Here is a 14,030-nt window from a genome sequence, read left to right as displayed (position 1 = left end):
TGTAAATAATTCATACACTCGGAAATTGATCTTGTGGGGAGCCATTGTCAATGTTTTTTGTGTATTTTTCTGTGATTTAGAACACTGCCAAGTGACCGGTAAGCACAATCTTGTGGTTGTGGTTTATCGTTGACTCACTATATGTCATGTCATGAGCTGTATAGCCGTAACCCCTGGCAACAGAAAAGTGAAGTGAAAGGAAAGTGCAACGCATCGTGTTTCATGTCCTGTTTCCTCTTTTCTTGAATTATCTGGGATTTACAGGACGGATGACCTTCAGAAAGCCGATGAGATGAAGAACCTCCCATAGCCAGAACCTTGGGCTACAAACTCAACCTTCAACCACGCGGGAGACGACTTCGACAGTGACGGAGAGGACAGCGGCGGTGGTGGTGGTGGTGGTGGTGGTGGCGGTGTTGGTGGTTCCATGGTCTTTAATGATCCAGGGAACACCATGCGCCATACCTCGCGAGAACTCGCCGCTGACCCCTAGAGTCTCAAGCCTCCCACCGGTGAGAACCCCTTCCATTGTCTCCCCTTGAGCGACGACGACGACGACCCCCTCCCCGTCCTCCGAGGTGATGAAGGACGTGACGGAGTGGTCGGAGCAGGACGTGTTGAGGTGGCTGTGCGAGGAGGGCATGCAGGAGTACTGCGAGGCCCTGGGAGGCGCGGACGGCGCCGCCCTCCTGCGGCTGACCGAGGCCGACTTCCGCTCGCCGCCACTGAAGCTGGTGTCGTCCGACGGCGGGCGGCAGCTGCTGGAGCGGCTGGAGACGCGGCGGATCGCGGCGCACATCGCCGCGGCGCACCGTGGCCACCTGCCCAACGGACACGCCAACGGACACGTGCCCAACGGCGCGTGGAAGGCCGAGGCGAATGGCACACCGCTGCCGCAGCGGCTCAACGGCGTGCGCCACGAGATGGTGCACATCCCCATCCCCAACATGAGCGCCTCCGCCGCGCCCGTCACCACCTCCGCCTCGCGCTCCCACTTCCCGTCGGAGTGGGGCAAGACGGCGGTGGCGTTCCTGTACGCGGTGGTCTGCTTCGTGACCACCACCGTGGTCATCTCGCTGGTGCACGAGCGGGTGCCCACCAAGGAGCACACGCCCCCCCTCCCGGACAAGTTCTTCGACCTGTTCGACCGCGTGGAGTGGGCCTTCTCCATCTGCGAGATCAACGGCATGCTGCTGGTGGGGCTGTGGATCGTACAGTGGACCTTCCTCAAATACAGGTACAGACGCCTTCAGCCTGTGAGCCTGTGAAAGGGAATGTCTGGTGAAAAGCCTGATCTTGTTTTTTTCGTGTTTTTATCCATAACACTCTAATGTTGTATTATAGTTAGTTCTATAGTGTATTATAGTCTTTATTTTGTACACGTTTCTGTTAACGGTGCAGTGTATGGAATTCATAATGCCACATACGTAGTTCACCATAACAGTTTGGGTTCATCACAAAAACAATATTTTGAGATGAAAGGAGGCCCCCTAGAAGGAGGGGGCTGTGATATCCCCAAGGCAACATTCTATTTGTGGTACTTTTTTAAAGACTTCATTGAGTGTTGTACTGAGCGATGCCTTATATGAAATGTGCCACACACCATTGCGTTATACTATAAGCAGGGGTGCACATAACTTTTTTTAGTGGGTTACTACAGGAGATGGTGTTTGGTACGCACCCCACACATAGCCTCACACAACATCTGATCTTATGAAACCCAGTTTCACAAAGGAGATTACATTTTCTTGAGCACACCAGCGTTTTTTGCTCCAACTTTTAATAAAACTGCAGCAGGAGCGACTGACCACGGAGCGATTGAATGTCTCACAGTAAGGAACGTTGCGACCAGCTGATTTTGCGCTGTTCTCCAGTGTTTGCGCGGCGGTGCACAGCGTTTCAATGCGCTCATCATACGTTTGAGCCATGGCATATCTTGGTGCCACTTTTCGAAAAAAAAAAAAAATTCTCCTGCTCCGGCTCCATTTGCCGTTTCTTTGCAGTTGGCGAACTCCAAAGTAACTGCTCAATGTATTTTGTTTTTTCAAAAAAATTATTTGATCTCCCGTTAGTAGTTTAGTGACACAAGTGATGTTACGTATCCCTGATTATGGGCGCGTATGTGTACTTGCGTACCAGTTCTGTGCACCCCTGACTAGAAGTGTCTTGGAAGCTTAAACCTCTCGGATAATCCATCGACCGCTGATAAACCTAAATAAGCTGTTACCTCCGACATATCCTGCAACGTCCAGTGTCCATGGTGACTATGATAAAGATACCAGATTGTGATTGTGATTGTGTAAACTGATATTTGCGGCCTAAAGCAGTCAAATATGTACATTGATGCAGATAAAATGAAAGTCATTATTTAAGGGAAATCGCAGTGTATGTGTTAAGTCCATGGACATTCGCTCCATGGTTTGTAATTATTTTATTGATTGATTGATTTATTTGATACCACAATTGCGTTCAATATACTTGTAAGCTATGATCTACATTATTAAAATTTAGAATTTCCCTTGAGTCATTCTGCAGGCCTTTTTATCCAAAGTGGCTTACAAATGAGGCTGAGAACCGTCCAGGGCATGCCACTACTACTAGTTTTTAAAACATGTCTTTGTTCTTTTGCAGGTCTATCATTGGCCGACGGTTCTTCTTCATTGTGGGGACACTGTACTTGTACCGCTGTGTCACCATGTATATAACCACCCTGCCTGTTCCTGGCATGCACTTCAAGTGCTCTCCAAAGGTAGGATGGGGCTCATTGTCTATATATAGATCTAGAGTGTAATGAAGAATAGGCTGCCTTTTTAATGCAGTCATCTTTCGAACAACGATTGGGAAAGCATTGTTAAAGCTTTGAATATGCATTCACAATATGTACGTACGTGTGCTGAGATGGATCTGATTGAGATGACCATGTTGTTGTTGCCTGGAGTGGAGGTTAAAGGTGAACCGTCCTGCTGGACTTTTCTCTTATATTAGATGGTACTGTTTCCCAGAAAAGGTCGGACCATTGATGTCGTTAACCTCGGATTTGCGGTCTTCAAATTGTACAAGTGGACCCAAATTTCCCGGGATTCTTCAGGGAAACAGAGTTGATCTTGCAGAGCGCGATGACAAGCAGCACTCCCTTACACTACGAAATAGTCTAGCTCGATTGTTCCCCTTAGTTTTTCAGATTGCTTTATGTTAAAGAAATCCTGTCTGTCTCTGCGCACATGGCAGACTATTCCATACCAAACTAACTTTCTTTTTGCCAAGCTGTTCGGTCTAGGCCAAAATAAATGACATGTGATACCAAACTAACCTCCTCCATCCCAAGCTCTGCTTAACTGTTTGTCTATGCCTGAAGAAATGACTTTGGTTTTATTTGTGTGACTGTTTTTCCAGCTCATGGGGAACTGGGAGGTCCAGATGAGGAGGATAATGAAGATGATTGCAGGCGGCGGGCTGTCCATCACCGGATCCCACACCATGTGTGGCGATTACCTGTACAGTGGGCACACAGTCATGCTTACGCTAACGTATCTCTTCATTAAAGAGTGTAAGTTCCGCTGCCAGCAGTTCAGCGGCCTGTTTATATCGCATGGACGTGTTCCTCTTTTTCATTGAGAAAGTGTAGAATTTGTACCATTCTTATTTTATATGAAAACATAAAACCTGATTAATTGTGTCAAAGGAAAAACAGGGTAATTCGGTCCATCATTTTGGACCCAACAATAAATGCTGATGAATTTGCATTTGATAAAATTGGCTTCCTGGTGACTAAAACAGGTTTTATAGCCACAGTTTTATACCACAGGCCTAAACCTCATCGGATGAAATGTGACAGGAAAAGATTAATAGATGTTATTTTGACTAAATGTACAGTAGTAGTGAATAATACATGAACCCACAGCTGTAAACATGTTCATATCATTAAATCCAATATATATAGTTTTGGCATTTGTGGCGGCCCCTAGTGGTTCTGGCTGTACTGCACTTGAGTTGATCATACAACAGCTATGGAGCTTAAAAGTTTAAGAAAAAACACTGATTTATGGTACAAGAAAGAGCGCATTGGGAAATTAATGCATTTTCTTTTTGAAGAAAAGCAAAAGGCATGCTCTGTTTTTCAAAATGCTTTAACTAAGGTTACGGAGCTTGTACTTCGGTTTGAATACTAATGAAAATATGTGGAGGCATTTTCTTGTGCAATCTCTTATCTCACTGATAACCATGTTCAGAGATAGTTTTGATGTAAACATTTTCTCTCCTGCACAATTCTTATCACCTTATCAAGTTGGGTGATAGAATTTAGGTGGAAGAATGACGCGTTTGCGTTAACTTTACATAATGTGGCATTACAAAGAATTTAGAATAATAGCTCTGTCCCTAGATGACATCTAGGGACGGCTGGTAGCATCAATAGGAATAGTTATTTATATTATTTTTAAAGGAAGACAGAGGAAATTATATTTACAGTGTTAACATAGACACTTTCTATTGCCCAACCGACCTCCATGACCAACCAGTTTACTGACGTGAATCTTTTACAGAGTCCTTACCCTGGCCTTTTCACTTGAGCAAGACTTGTTGAGTACTTTATCTAAATCTATATTTGACAACCTTTTCTTTGTTGCAATGGCAGATTCTCCAAAGAGACTCTGGTGGTACCACTGGATATGCTGGACCCTGAGTGCTGTTGGTATCTTCTGCATCCTGCTGGCCCACGACCACTACACTGTGGATGTGGTGGTGGCATACTTCATCACAACCCGCCTCTTCTGGTGGTACCACACTCTGGCCAACCAGCAGGTGAGTTCTGCCTCCATCTCAAATCTAAGAGATCTAACCCAAAAAAGGCCTGATACAGAGTTGATTCTGTCGGCTACAGTCAGATGGGTGTTGTGTCTGATTGGTGTAAGCTGTAAGGGTTCATTTTCACACTGGATGAGGCGTTGTGGCAATTACCCTAAACTGCTGCGGCAATGTGGGAGTGTCACTTCATGGCTCCATTTGTGTGACATCATGTTGTGACCTTAAACCACTCCCTCATGGCAGGGTTGCAGCTCTGGAAAGGACAACACGCAGCCCCGGCTGCGCCCTTTCCCGCAACCGCATTCTGCACCGCCGCAGATTAAACGCACTAACCCCATTAAAATGAATTGGTTGAACTGGCATTTCCGGCACAATGCCTGATTCATTGTGAATGTAATGATCTTAGTAAGACAGGGGTTGTCTATGATCGGCTGCATTCAAACAGGAGTTGTTCAGGATATTCTCAATGCAGCATGGTAAGTTGATGAAAAATGTAAAAAAAACAACGTTTAATCAAAACGTTCTTTGTGTTTCCATTCCAGTCCCTTAAAGAGACGTCCCAGAGCAACCCTTTCTCTCGGGTGTGGTGGTACAGACTCTTCCAGTACTTTGAAGAGAACGTCAACGGCATAGTCCCTCGGAACTACCAGTTGCCGTTGTCATGGAGACTGTCCCATTGGAACCGGAACGTACAATATAGCAAACTGGAAGTCCACTGACCCCTCCTCCCCCCCCCCCAACATTGAAATCTATAGGGCTGACCTTTCACATCTCATAGCTAGTGTTAGCGCCCGTGGCTAACACATCCCTGTTTAAATGGTTTGCACTGTGACCCATGACTTTCTTAACATTGCATATTTTTGCTGTATTGTATCTAAAAGACAAAATATCTGATGATACTTGGCACTATTAATGTATAATCAACCTTTAATTTTGTTTTACTTGTTTTACTAGTGTGTTTTCCCCCGTTTAAAGTTTTCGAAATTTTCATTCTTGTTTTACAGCCACACCGACTTCTGCATACGTTTTGGTGACACAAAACTGCATACTTTCGTGTTGGTTTTAAATGTTTGTTTATTTTTTCAATGCAAGTAGTGTCAATCAACGTTAATTTGATCAAATGCCATAAGCAGTTCATTTTTTTTTATAGCAAATAACCTTTTCTAAACTATACTTGCAAAAAGTTAGATGGCAACAAAAATAATAATTTTGTAGTTAACTCAACTTTATTTTTCAGAAAATGATTTCCAAACCAATGCTTTTTTAGATTTTTACATATTTCAAGATAGAGAACGGAGAGCAGACTTAATCAGACGTGGTTTATAGCATTATTCCAGTGCCTTCCTTTCCTAGATTGTGCAACAGATAAATTAAATGTGGACGTGTCCACAAGGTGGCATGAAGTTATTAAACGGTTGATAGTTCGCATGAATGTATGAATAATTATGCCAGCCTTACCTTTGAGATAGGTCTTCCCAAAATCGAGTGCAAAGAAACAATATATCCCGTTTGTATATCAACGTTTATCTTAATCTTTGACATGTTTGTTTGAGTCAAGCTTGGCTCAGCATCTATTTATTGTCTTGCATATTTCCTTTTCAACCTCAACATGTACACTATATATTTTAAACGTCTTGTACATAATGTGAGATGGCTTCATTCATAGATGTGGTGAAATGGGTAAGATAGAAAAAAAATGGGGAAAAATGTTAACGATTATATTTGTTAATGTCTTGGATTTGTTTACCACTCTTGTTGCTGCCTGTACGGAAGAGGTTTCTGAAGCCCCAGACTTGGTACCTGATTGGGAGATGAATGCGGCCTCAAGGAGCCTTCAATTTTACAAGGTTTTTTTCCGCTTATGAATGCATGAACCATCTCGTTTAGTTTTTGTTTGATTTGTATTCGGTGGTACAGAGGGAAAGCTTCCAGCTGTAATAATTGTACCATTTTTATTCAACGTGACAAAAGGTTATTATGGGGAATGTTGTAACTGTGAAACCGGATCCTTTCGGGGGACCGAAAAGTTTTTGAGCATGTTTGTATTGGGTATGTGTGTATGTGATAGTTCTAATCGTATATACTTCCCCCCCCCCCCTTCCTTGCGGATTCCGTTACCAACCTGATTAGTTAAGAGAGAGAGTCTTTGTGTTTGATAATGCTTCATACCAAGTTTTACGCCAAAGTCGATTCCACCTAACATACATAGCGTAGTTAGCCAAATGTCCTGCTAAACTCCAAACGCCTTGGCCATGGGGCCAGGTCAGATATGCACAGGGATGGTTGGAGATTGGTGCAGAACGGTTTTCCATGAATGTGAAATTGTGTTCAATATTTAATTTTAAATTGTCCTGAGCACACCTTCGTGGCAAAGAACCCTCACATTTTATCGTAATCACATTTGTTTAATCATGACACTGTAAACGAAAAACAATTGAGCGTTTCTAGAAATACCTAAAATCTTGATTATGAACCACTTTTTTGCCATTGAAATTGTACCCAAATATACCTTACTTTAGAAGCCAACCAAGCAAACATCCTAGGCCTACAGAGTCAAGGGCTTGTTTCCTTTTTACAATCTTTTCTCACAGAAATTCCTGACGAAAATCAAACAGGATACATTTCAGAGGTTACAGCACTTAATCGTGAATGGATGGATAGAAGGGATATGACCTCGAGTTTGGTCATAACTTTTTTTTGATAAAAGTAACGTTTGTTGTCGTTGTTGGATATGGCGGTACCAGTCCCACAGTCTAACTGTGAGACTGGGTGAAGAACGAGAACCACTGTTCCCAGTGTGCAAACGCGAAGCAGTGGGCTCTGGAATGTGTAAACCGTCTCTTCAACTGTGTTTATGAGCACACCACATAACTCCTGTAAAGGGTGATTTTTAATTCAAATATTTCAAATATTTTCAGGCAAAGCCAGAGAACTGTTGACACGTCCCAAGTTAGGACTTTAATGGCAAATGAAAAATTGTGTATATATATAATATAATATATATATATATATCAAATTACAATATTAATAATACAATTGATATATTTTCCTACTAGTTGCCCTGTTAAATGCCAGTTTAGCCAGATTTTGTTTTTCTGAAGTATTGGAAAGTTTTTTTTTGTTTTACATTGATCTATGTTTATCTGTGAATTAATTATGTGATTTGTCACTTTCTATGTGCAACAAGTTTGTATGCTACAATTAGTAAATATGACAGAGGATACTACCTGGATTTTGAATTAAAGATTTTACTATACATTGTAGTTGAAGCCTCCGTGTCAAATACTATGATTCCCCACGTGGTATGCTGTCACTTCACTAGAAGGGCACATTCGCGGTCCTCCAGTAGATGGACACATTGAGTTGCATCAAAGGCTCTTCTCTAAGAAGGACGAGCCTCTCATAAAACCACCAACTCAGCCTTCTGCCGAACAGAAATGCATAGGGGTAAATAAATGATCATACCAAATTATGATATGTATTTGAAATATATTCAAATAGGATTTCTGCACTTTTTCATTGATAGAAAAGGGAAGCCAAACGAGAGTGTGTTGGAGTTGGAGAAGCTCAACCATGACCAAGACCATGCCACAGGAGTTTGTTATGGATACAGTAGGGACAACGTGACTCAATGTGTGTGTTGTTTAAGCTATAAACACAATTTAGTAGTCCCAAAATTGCACAGCTAGTTTTTCTACTGCTAACCATTTATTGGGGCTACCTGTCAAACTGAACTGCTGCCCATATTATATTTCATGAAAGACATATTTGCATTATCATACATCTTAGAATATAGGCCTACATTAGAAGTGTTATTAATAGCAGATACTTCCTCAGATGCAGAGGCTCCCCTGTGTTTATTATACAATGTCGGGAGTTTAGTTGAGTTTGTGGTGCACTTGGAGTAGCGAGCCATTGGGAGCAAAAAGGACCTCGTAAATCTTGCCGTGAAAGAACAAAAAAAAAAAAAAAGTACTTGCTGCTCTGCTTACTCAACTATTTGTTGGCACCTTGAGAGAGACTGAGCTGGCCAGGCAAGTCCTGGACTCCCACTCACTACCGCTGTACATAGACATGCACGGGGAGGAGTGAGGAGGAATGACAGCCCAGAATATTCTCTAAACATCCCCCTGTCTAGCCCTAGGAGACTCTTTCACACAGACGTGATAGCGCATGTAGCAGTACCTCCTAGCTCTTTGATTGATGAGCTAGGACTGGGCCCGCCAACTGCATCGTTGAACGGACTAAAACGTAGTTTAATTAATTTACATTTGTATGGTTCGTAGTCAGGTTGTACTTTGGTCATGTGAAACAATATTCACGTATTTCTTTCAAAAACCTTGATGACATTGCAAAATTCAATGAAACCGCAAACCTGAAGCATCCTTTCACTAATTCAGGAATTGTTCCGGTCCTCCCAGTTTGATTAAATATGCTCTAAAGTGGCCTTAGTCTGAGATTCTGTATTTTGTATAATTAACCATGAAAACTACTGCTAAATATAAATATTTTACCAACTCCCACTCACAACCCTACGCGCATGATTACCACAGAAAAAGGAAAACATTATTCTGACATACAAGGTCACAGACAAACTATTTATGCTCTTGTGTTATCATAGCAAAACCCCTATTGGGATTAAAATGGACCTTGTTCTATTAATACATGATTTATATTGTAGGTAGCATGGGAAAGGATACATTTAAAAGATCATACAAACTCAACTAAAATGCAGTGTCAGCCATCTTTTCACTGTTGGTCTTAATTTGGCCACTGTACAGAGCGATGAGAAAGGTAGTAGTGGGTATATATCTCAGAGCTGACAGCTCTCACAAGCTGATCGTTGAGAATCACACACTCTCATGCCACACCTCATGCCACAAATGTTTCTCTCTCAAATAACGTGCTATTACGCAAACCTTTTCAATAATATGTATTGGTCAAAATCAAATCCAATTTGAACAAATACACGTACAGTATATAAAATGAGTGTGGGTTACTTTAAACTAACAACATTCACGTTCAAGAGATAAATAGTATATCATACAATAACATAAAAATACAACATTTTATGAATACATACTTTTCAACGTTACTTTTCAACACATGTTTTTTTTCGGTCAAAGGCACGTGGCTTTCGGGGGTATCTCTTTGGGGTTCTGAAATACAAATTCTAAACCTATGGCCATGTTTTACATCATTACGTGACAGAAGTCTTTTTCAAGTTCATAATATTCCCAACTAAAAAGCAAATACTGCCACAATGGTTGGGTTACTGTGGGACCGCAGAATTTGGTCCGGTCTGGGTCAAAAACGATGGTCAAAAGTGATACTTAACCACCTATCATTTATTTTCTGTTTTGGATAAGTTTAGAAACTTGGGAAATGGGTTTCATGGGTGACATTTGTGAGCTTTTGGAAAGAAGGATGTGATTGAAGAGGGATTTATTTTGTCGCAGCAGTCTTTTTTCATGTCTTAATGGCATGGCATTGACATTGACAATGACATTTTAATGTGTTAATGGCCTGTTAACACATTTTTACCTGTTAGTTAAACATAACAGTTAACCTTTAACCTTTTTAGCTTAAAGAATATATATTTTTATTTAGAACATGAAATTACAATAACATAGAGCATTTATGTAACAAAAGTAAAAATTCCCTATATCATGTATGTACCACACACACACACACACACACACACACACACACACACACACACACACACACACACACACACACACAGCTCTCTCTTTATAATGACTTTGTATGGTGTTCCCTAGTGTTTATGTGTGTATTAATGACTATACCGATCAATATCTATTTTTGTGTGCTATATCCTTGATGCTGGGTTCATTCAAGTCCAGTAGGCCTATGTGCTGCAATATGAGGTCTGGCCCACTGGAGGTACACAAGCAGTGAAGAGATGAAAATACAGGCCACCTGTCAGGATTAATTTGCGACTTCTAATGTTGACTGGTTGAGCAATGCTCCCGGGACTGAAAGGATGTCAAATGTGACTTAGGAAATACATGCTTAAAGCATTCATTTTCAAATTTGTATTTGTATTATTTGATTATTATAAAAAAGTCAAACAATGACAACGATCATTGCAGGAATTACATATTCACCATGCAGAATATGCTAAGTGCTTGTGATATCGAATCCCTTTGGTTCTGGGAGGGTTCTCCCAAGAGGCAATAGAAACGAGGCAGAGATTAAAGGGCTTAACGTTGCAGGTCCACATCCCACATCCATGGCTCCTTATATTGATTGAATGGTCGCTCAAGGACGTTTCGCCGACAGCTGGACGACCATCCCCCAACAGCCCTTCAATGGACCACAGTCTTGCATCGAGTTTGAAAAAGGTACAGTACAACAGTTTCACATCCACACTCTTAGTGGAAACGTGTTATTTGTAGTTTCATCTAATGTAGTTTATTCGGCTAATGCTGGGTCATCATGTGTCTCTAAACAGACAGGTTCAACTCTGTCCACGAAAACAACTCAACCATAACAACACGTTTGGTTGTTGTAAACATTTAGATCTTTACTAGAAGTATTGAGGACTGTGGGATCCCAGACTTTCGTCCAGTCTGGGTCACATACTCCCATACCCAGTGGTCAAAAGCGATATTTAACCACCCATCGTTTTTTAATGGTTTGGGGGGGATTTCAAATTATGAAACTTGGGAAATGGGTGTTTCATGGGTGACATATTTGAGCTTTTTTAAATAAGGATGTGATTGAAGAAGGAATTTGTGTTGCAGCAGCGTGTCTTTTAATGTCTTTTTAATCAACATTTTATTAACATGTTACATTTTCTATAAAGATTTCCCCATAAACTCTCTTTGCTTGACAGAAAACATTAGTTCCGGATTAGAAACATTATTTTAACCTTTTTAGCTTTATATGAAAGACATTATTTATTTATCTAGAACATTATTTAAACGTTTTTGGGGGGTTTTCTTCAGCAACTGGCTGGGGATTTCAAGCAATCTGATTGTCTGGGGTTCAAGGGACCCAAATTGTTCCACCCAGGGAAATACTCACAATTTCCCAATATTAGTAATAACCTAATAAAGGGCACACAGGTTTCACTAATGAAAGTCAAAGATGGGTTGCTTCCACAATAAAAATGTTCATCTTTTAGCATTCTAGCATTGCATTCTAGCATCTTCTAGCATTGCATCCTTGCATCTGAGAATGACATAACGTATGTGTGTAACGTGTGATGTGACAAGTCCGGCAACTGTAGGAACATGCTCAACATGCTCTTCTGCAAGGAAACTCTCTTTATGCTGTTGGCCATCTGTCAAAATCAGATGGAGCTTTAACCATCATCTGCCCTATACCTAAACCCTACTACTAGGCTTACTACTATAGCATGTAGGAAACGTAATCCAAACATGTTGTCTGAGGGTCTGCAGGCTTTTGGATAGGTTATTTTTGTGGGCGAGGATCATTTTGCATACAAGGCGTATTACTGGCTGTCCAATATCAGCCGGATGCACTGATGCGGGCTTCCTGGTTCTGTTATTTCAATGTCGGAATATGCTATTACTATTACTATTATTCTGAGTTCACTGGAGAAATGGAATCATGATATGGCCACAATTAACACATTTAGAAACATTAAAAATACATTGATAAATGCATGGCTACATTCACATTTATTTTATCATTTGTATGTTTGACGACTGATCAGGAAAATGACTCATTGATGAACAATAAACATATTTTTTTGTATTTTTGTATCTCTCCCCCTCAATACAGCTCCATCTTCCCTCTCTCTATCCATTCCCCTCTCTCCCTCTTTCTGTCTTTCTTCCATCTTATTCCCATGGCTTTCATTATTCCCTAGTGGCTCAGTGCTGCCTGTGATGGTTTCTGTGAGTCATCACACTATATTCTTATAACTATTGCATCATGACCCAGCTGCTTCTACTGTTGTTTGAATACCAAAAGCTTGGAAAGACTACACAAGCAACTGGTTCCTATTGTGTGTGGACTTAAGCCTGACATTTCAACAAAGAAAACAAAGAAAAACTGCGGAGGAGACGGCAGGGAACGAAAACTGGGTAGCACTTGACAATTACTGCAAGTTTGAAGCATTCTTAAATTAGAAGTAAATAGTGAATTAATAATAATAGCATTTCATTATCAGTTCTAAATTATTATATAGTTAAAGTTATATGTAAGCTAATTTTCCAACTACAATGTGTCGTTTGCATTTTTATGAGTATTCATGTAGGAACAGTGTTCCAACAATAATCAACTATTAATTCACTATAAATTCACTATCTACTTCTAATTCATAAAAGTTACAGCAATTCTAAAGGGCTACCCAAAAATGTCTTGGGTGAAGAACAATATCTCATCTCTGGGTTCGAACCCCAATGACTACAGCGGCAGCCTATACATGAAGCCAGATGCCTAACCCCTACCTTTGCCTTAATCTGATATATATGACCAAAGATAAATTTAAGTCACTTTGGATCAAAGGGTCTGCTGAATAACATGGGCTTTCAGCCTTGGTGTTGCCAACGTTGACTTCCTATGGAGTTGAGCCCAACCTAGTCCTGACGTCCTGGACTTAGAGGGCTGCTGGTATTATCCCCCTTGACGCTGCTGCACTTAAAGTTCAAACAACTCTGACCTCTCGAAGTGTGTCAAGTCAGCTTTTGTTGACGTTCTGAAAACAGTGCAATCCAAACGGCAATTTTTTTTATTTCTTTACTCCAAAATACATGTTTTTGTAATTAAAAGTGCTGAACTTCCTTCGGTTCAATGCCTATATTCCGAACACCCAACCTAGAATCAAGCAAATAAATGTTAATAGCTATTGTTCCTGCAGATCTACCCAAATCATGGTGTCCTAATATCGAGTTGGTTCCAGTACATCAGAGAAGGTTTTAAAAAGTTTTTTATTTTTTACCAACCGTTGGTGACTAAGATGCCTCCAAACAAGCGACAAGCAAACAACATCCAACTGTTAGTAAACAAGGAGAGGTCGTCCCCTAAGAAATGTAACAAACCAAACAAACACAGTGTTCCTTAACCTTCAAAGCGGAGGAGGTTTTCTGTCTGAGGGGAAGCATTTATTTTCCTCTGTAAGCCAAGTTTTGTAACCAAGTTAAGGCAGGAGTCTTCAGCAGTTCAATAGTTGTAAAATATGATTCATGGAGCACTTTGGCCCCCCTCCACTCACTGCAATGACTTCTATG

At 41.0% G+C, this 14,030-nt stretch overlaps 1 protein-coding gene across 1 annotated transcript; it reads left to right on the top strand.

Moving 5' to 3' along the window:
- Positions 1–441: 441 nt before the first annotated feature.
- On the top strand, positions 442–8,035 carry sgms1a (sphingomyelin synthase 1a). The gene is made up of 5 exons (XM_084471036.1): positions 442–1,237; positions 2,632–2,749; positions 3,394–3,547; positions 4,634–4,800; positions 5,346–8,035. Exons 1-5 carry the CDS (start codon positions 582–584, stop codon positions 5,520–5,522), a joined length of 1,272 nt encoding a protein of 423 aa, XP_084327162.1. The 5' UTR covers positions 442–581; the 3' UTR covers positions 5,523–8,035.
- Positions 8,036–14,030: the final 5,995 nt, after the last annotated feature.

Source organism: Micromesistius poutassou (assembly GCF_964030765.1).
Source record: "Micromesistius poutassou genome assembly, chromosome: 7".
Classification (NCBI taxonomy): Eukaryota; Metazoa; Chordata; class Actinopteri; order Gadiformes; family Gadidae; genus Micromesistius; species Micromesistius poutassou.
Note: the sequence above shows the minus strand (reverse complement) of the source record. Positions and strands in the feature narration are given on the sequence as shown.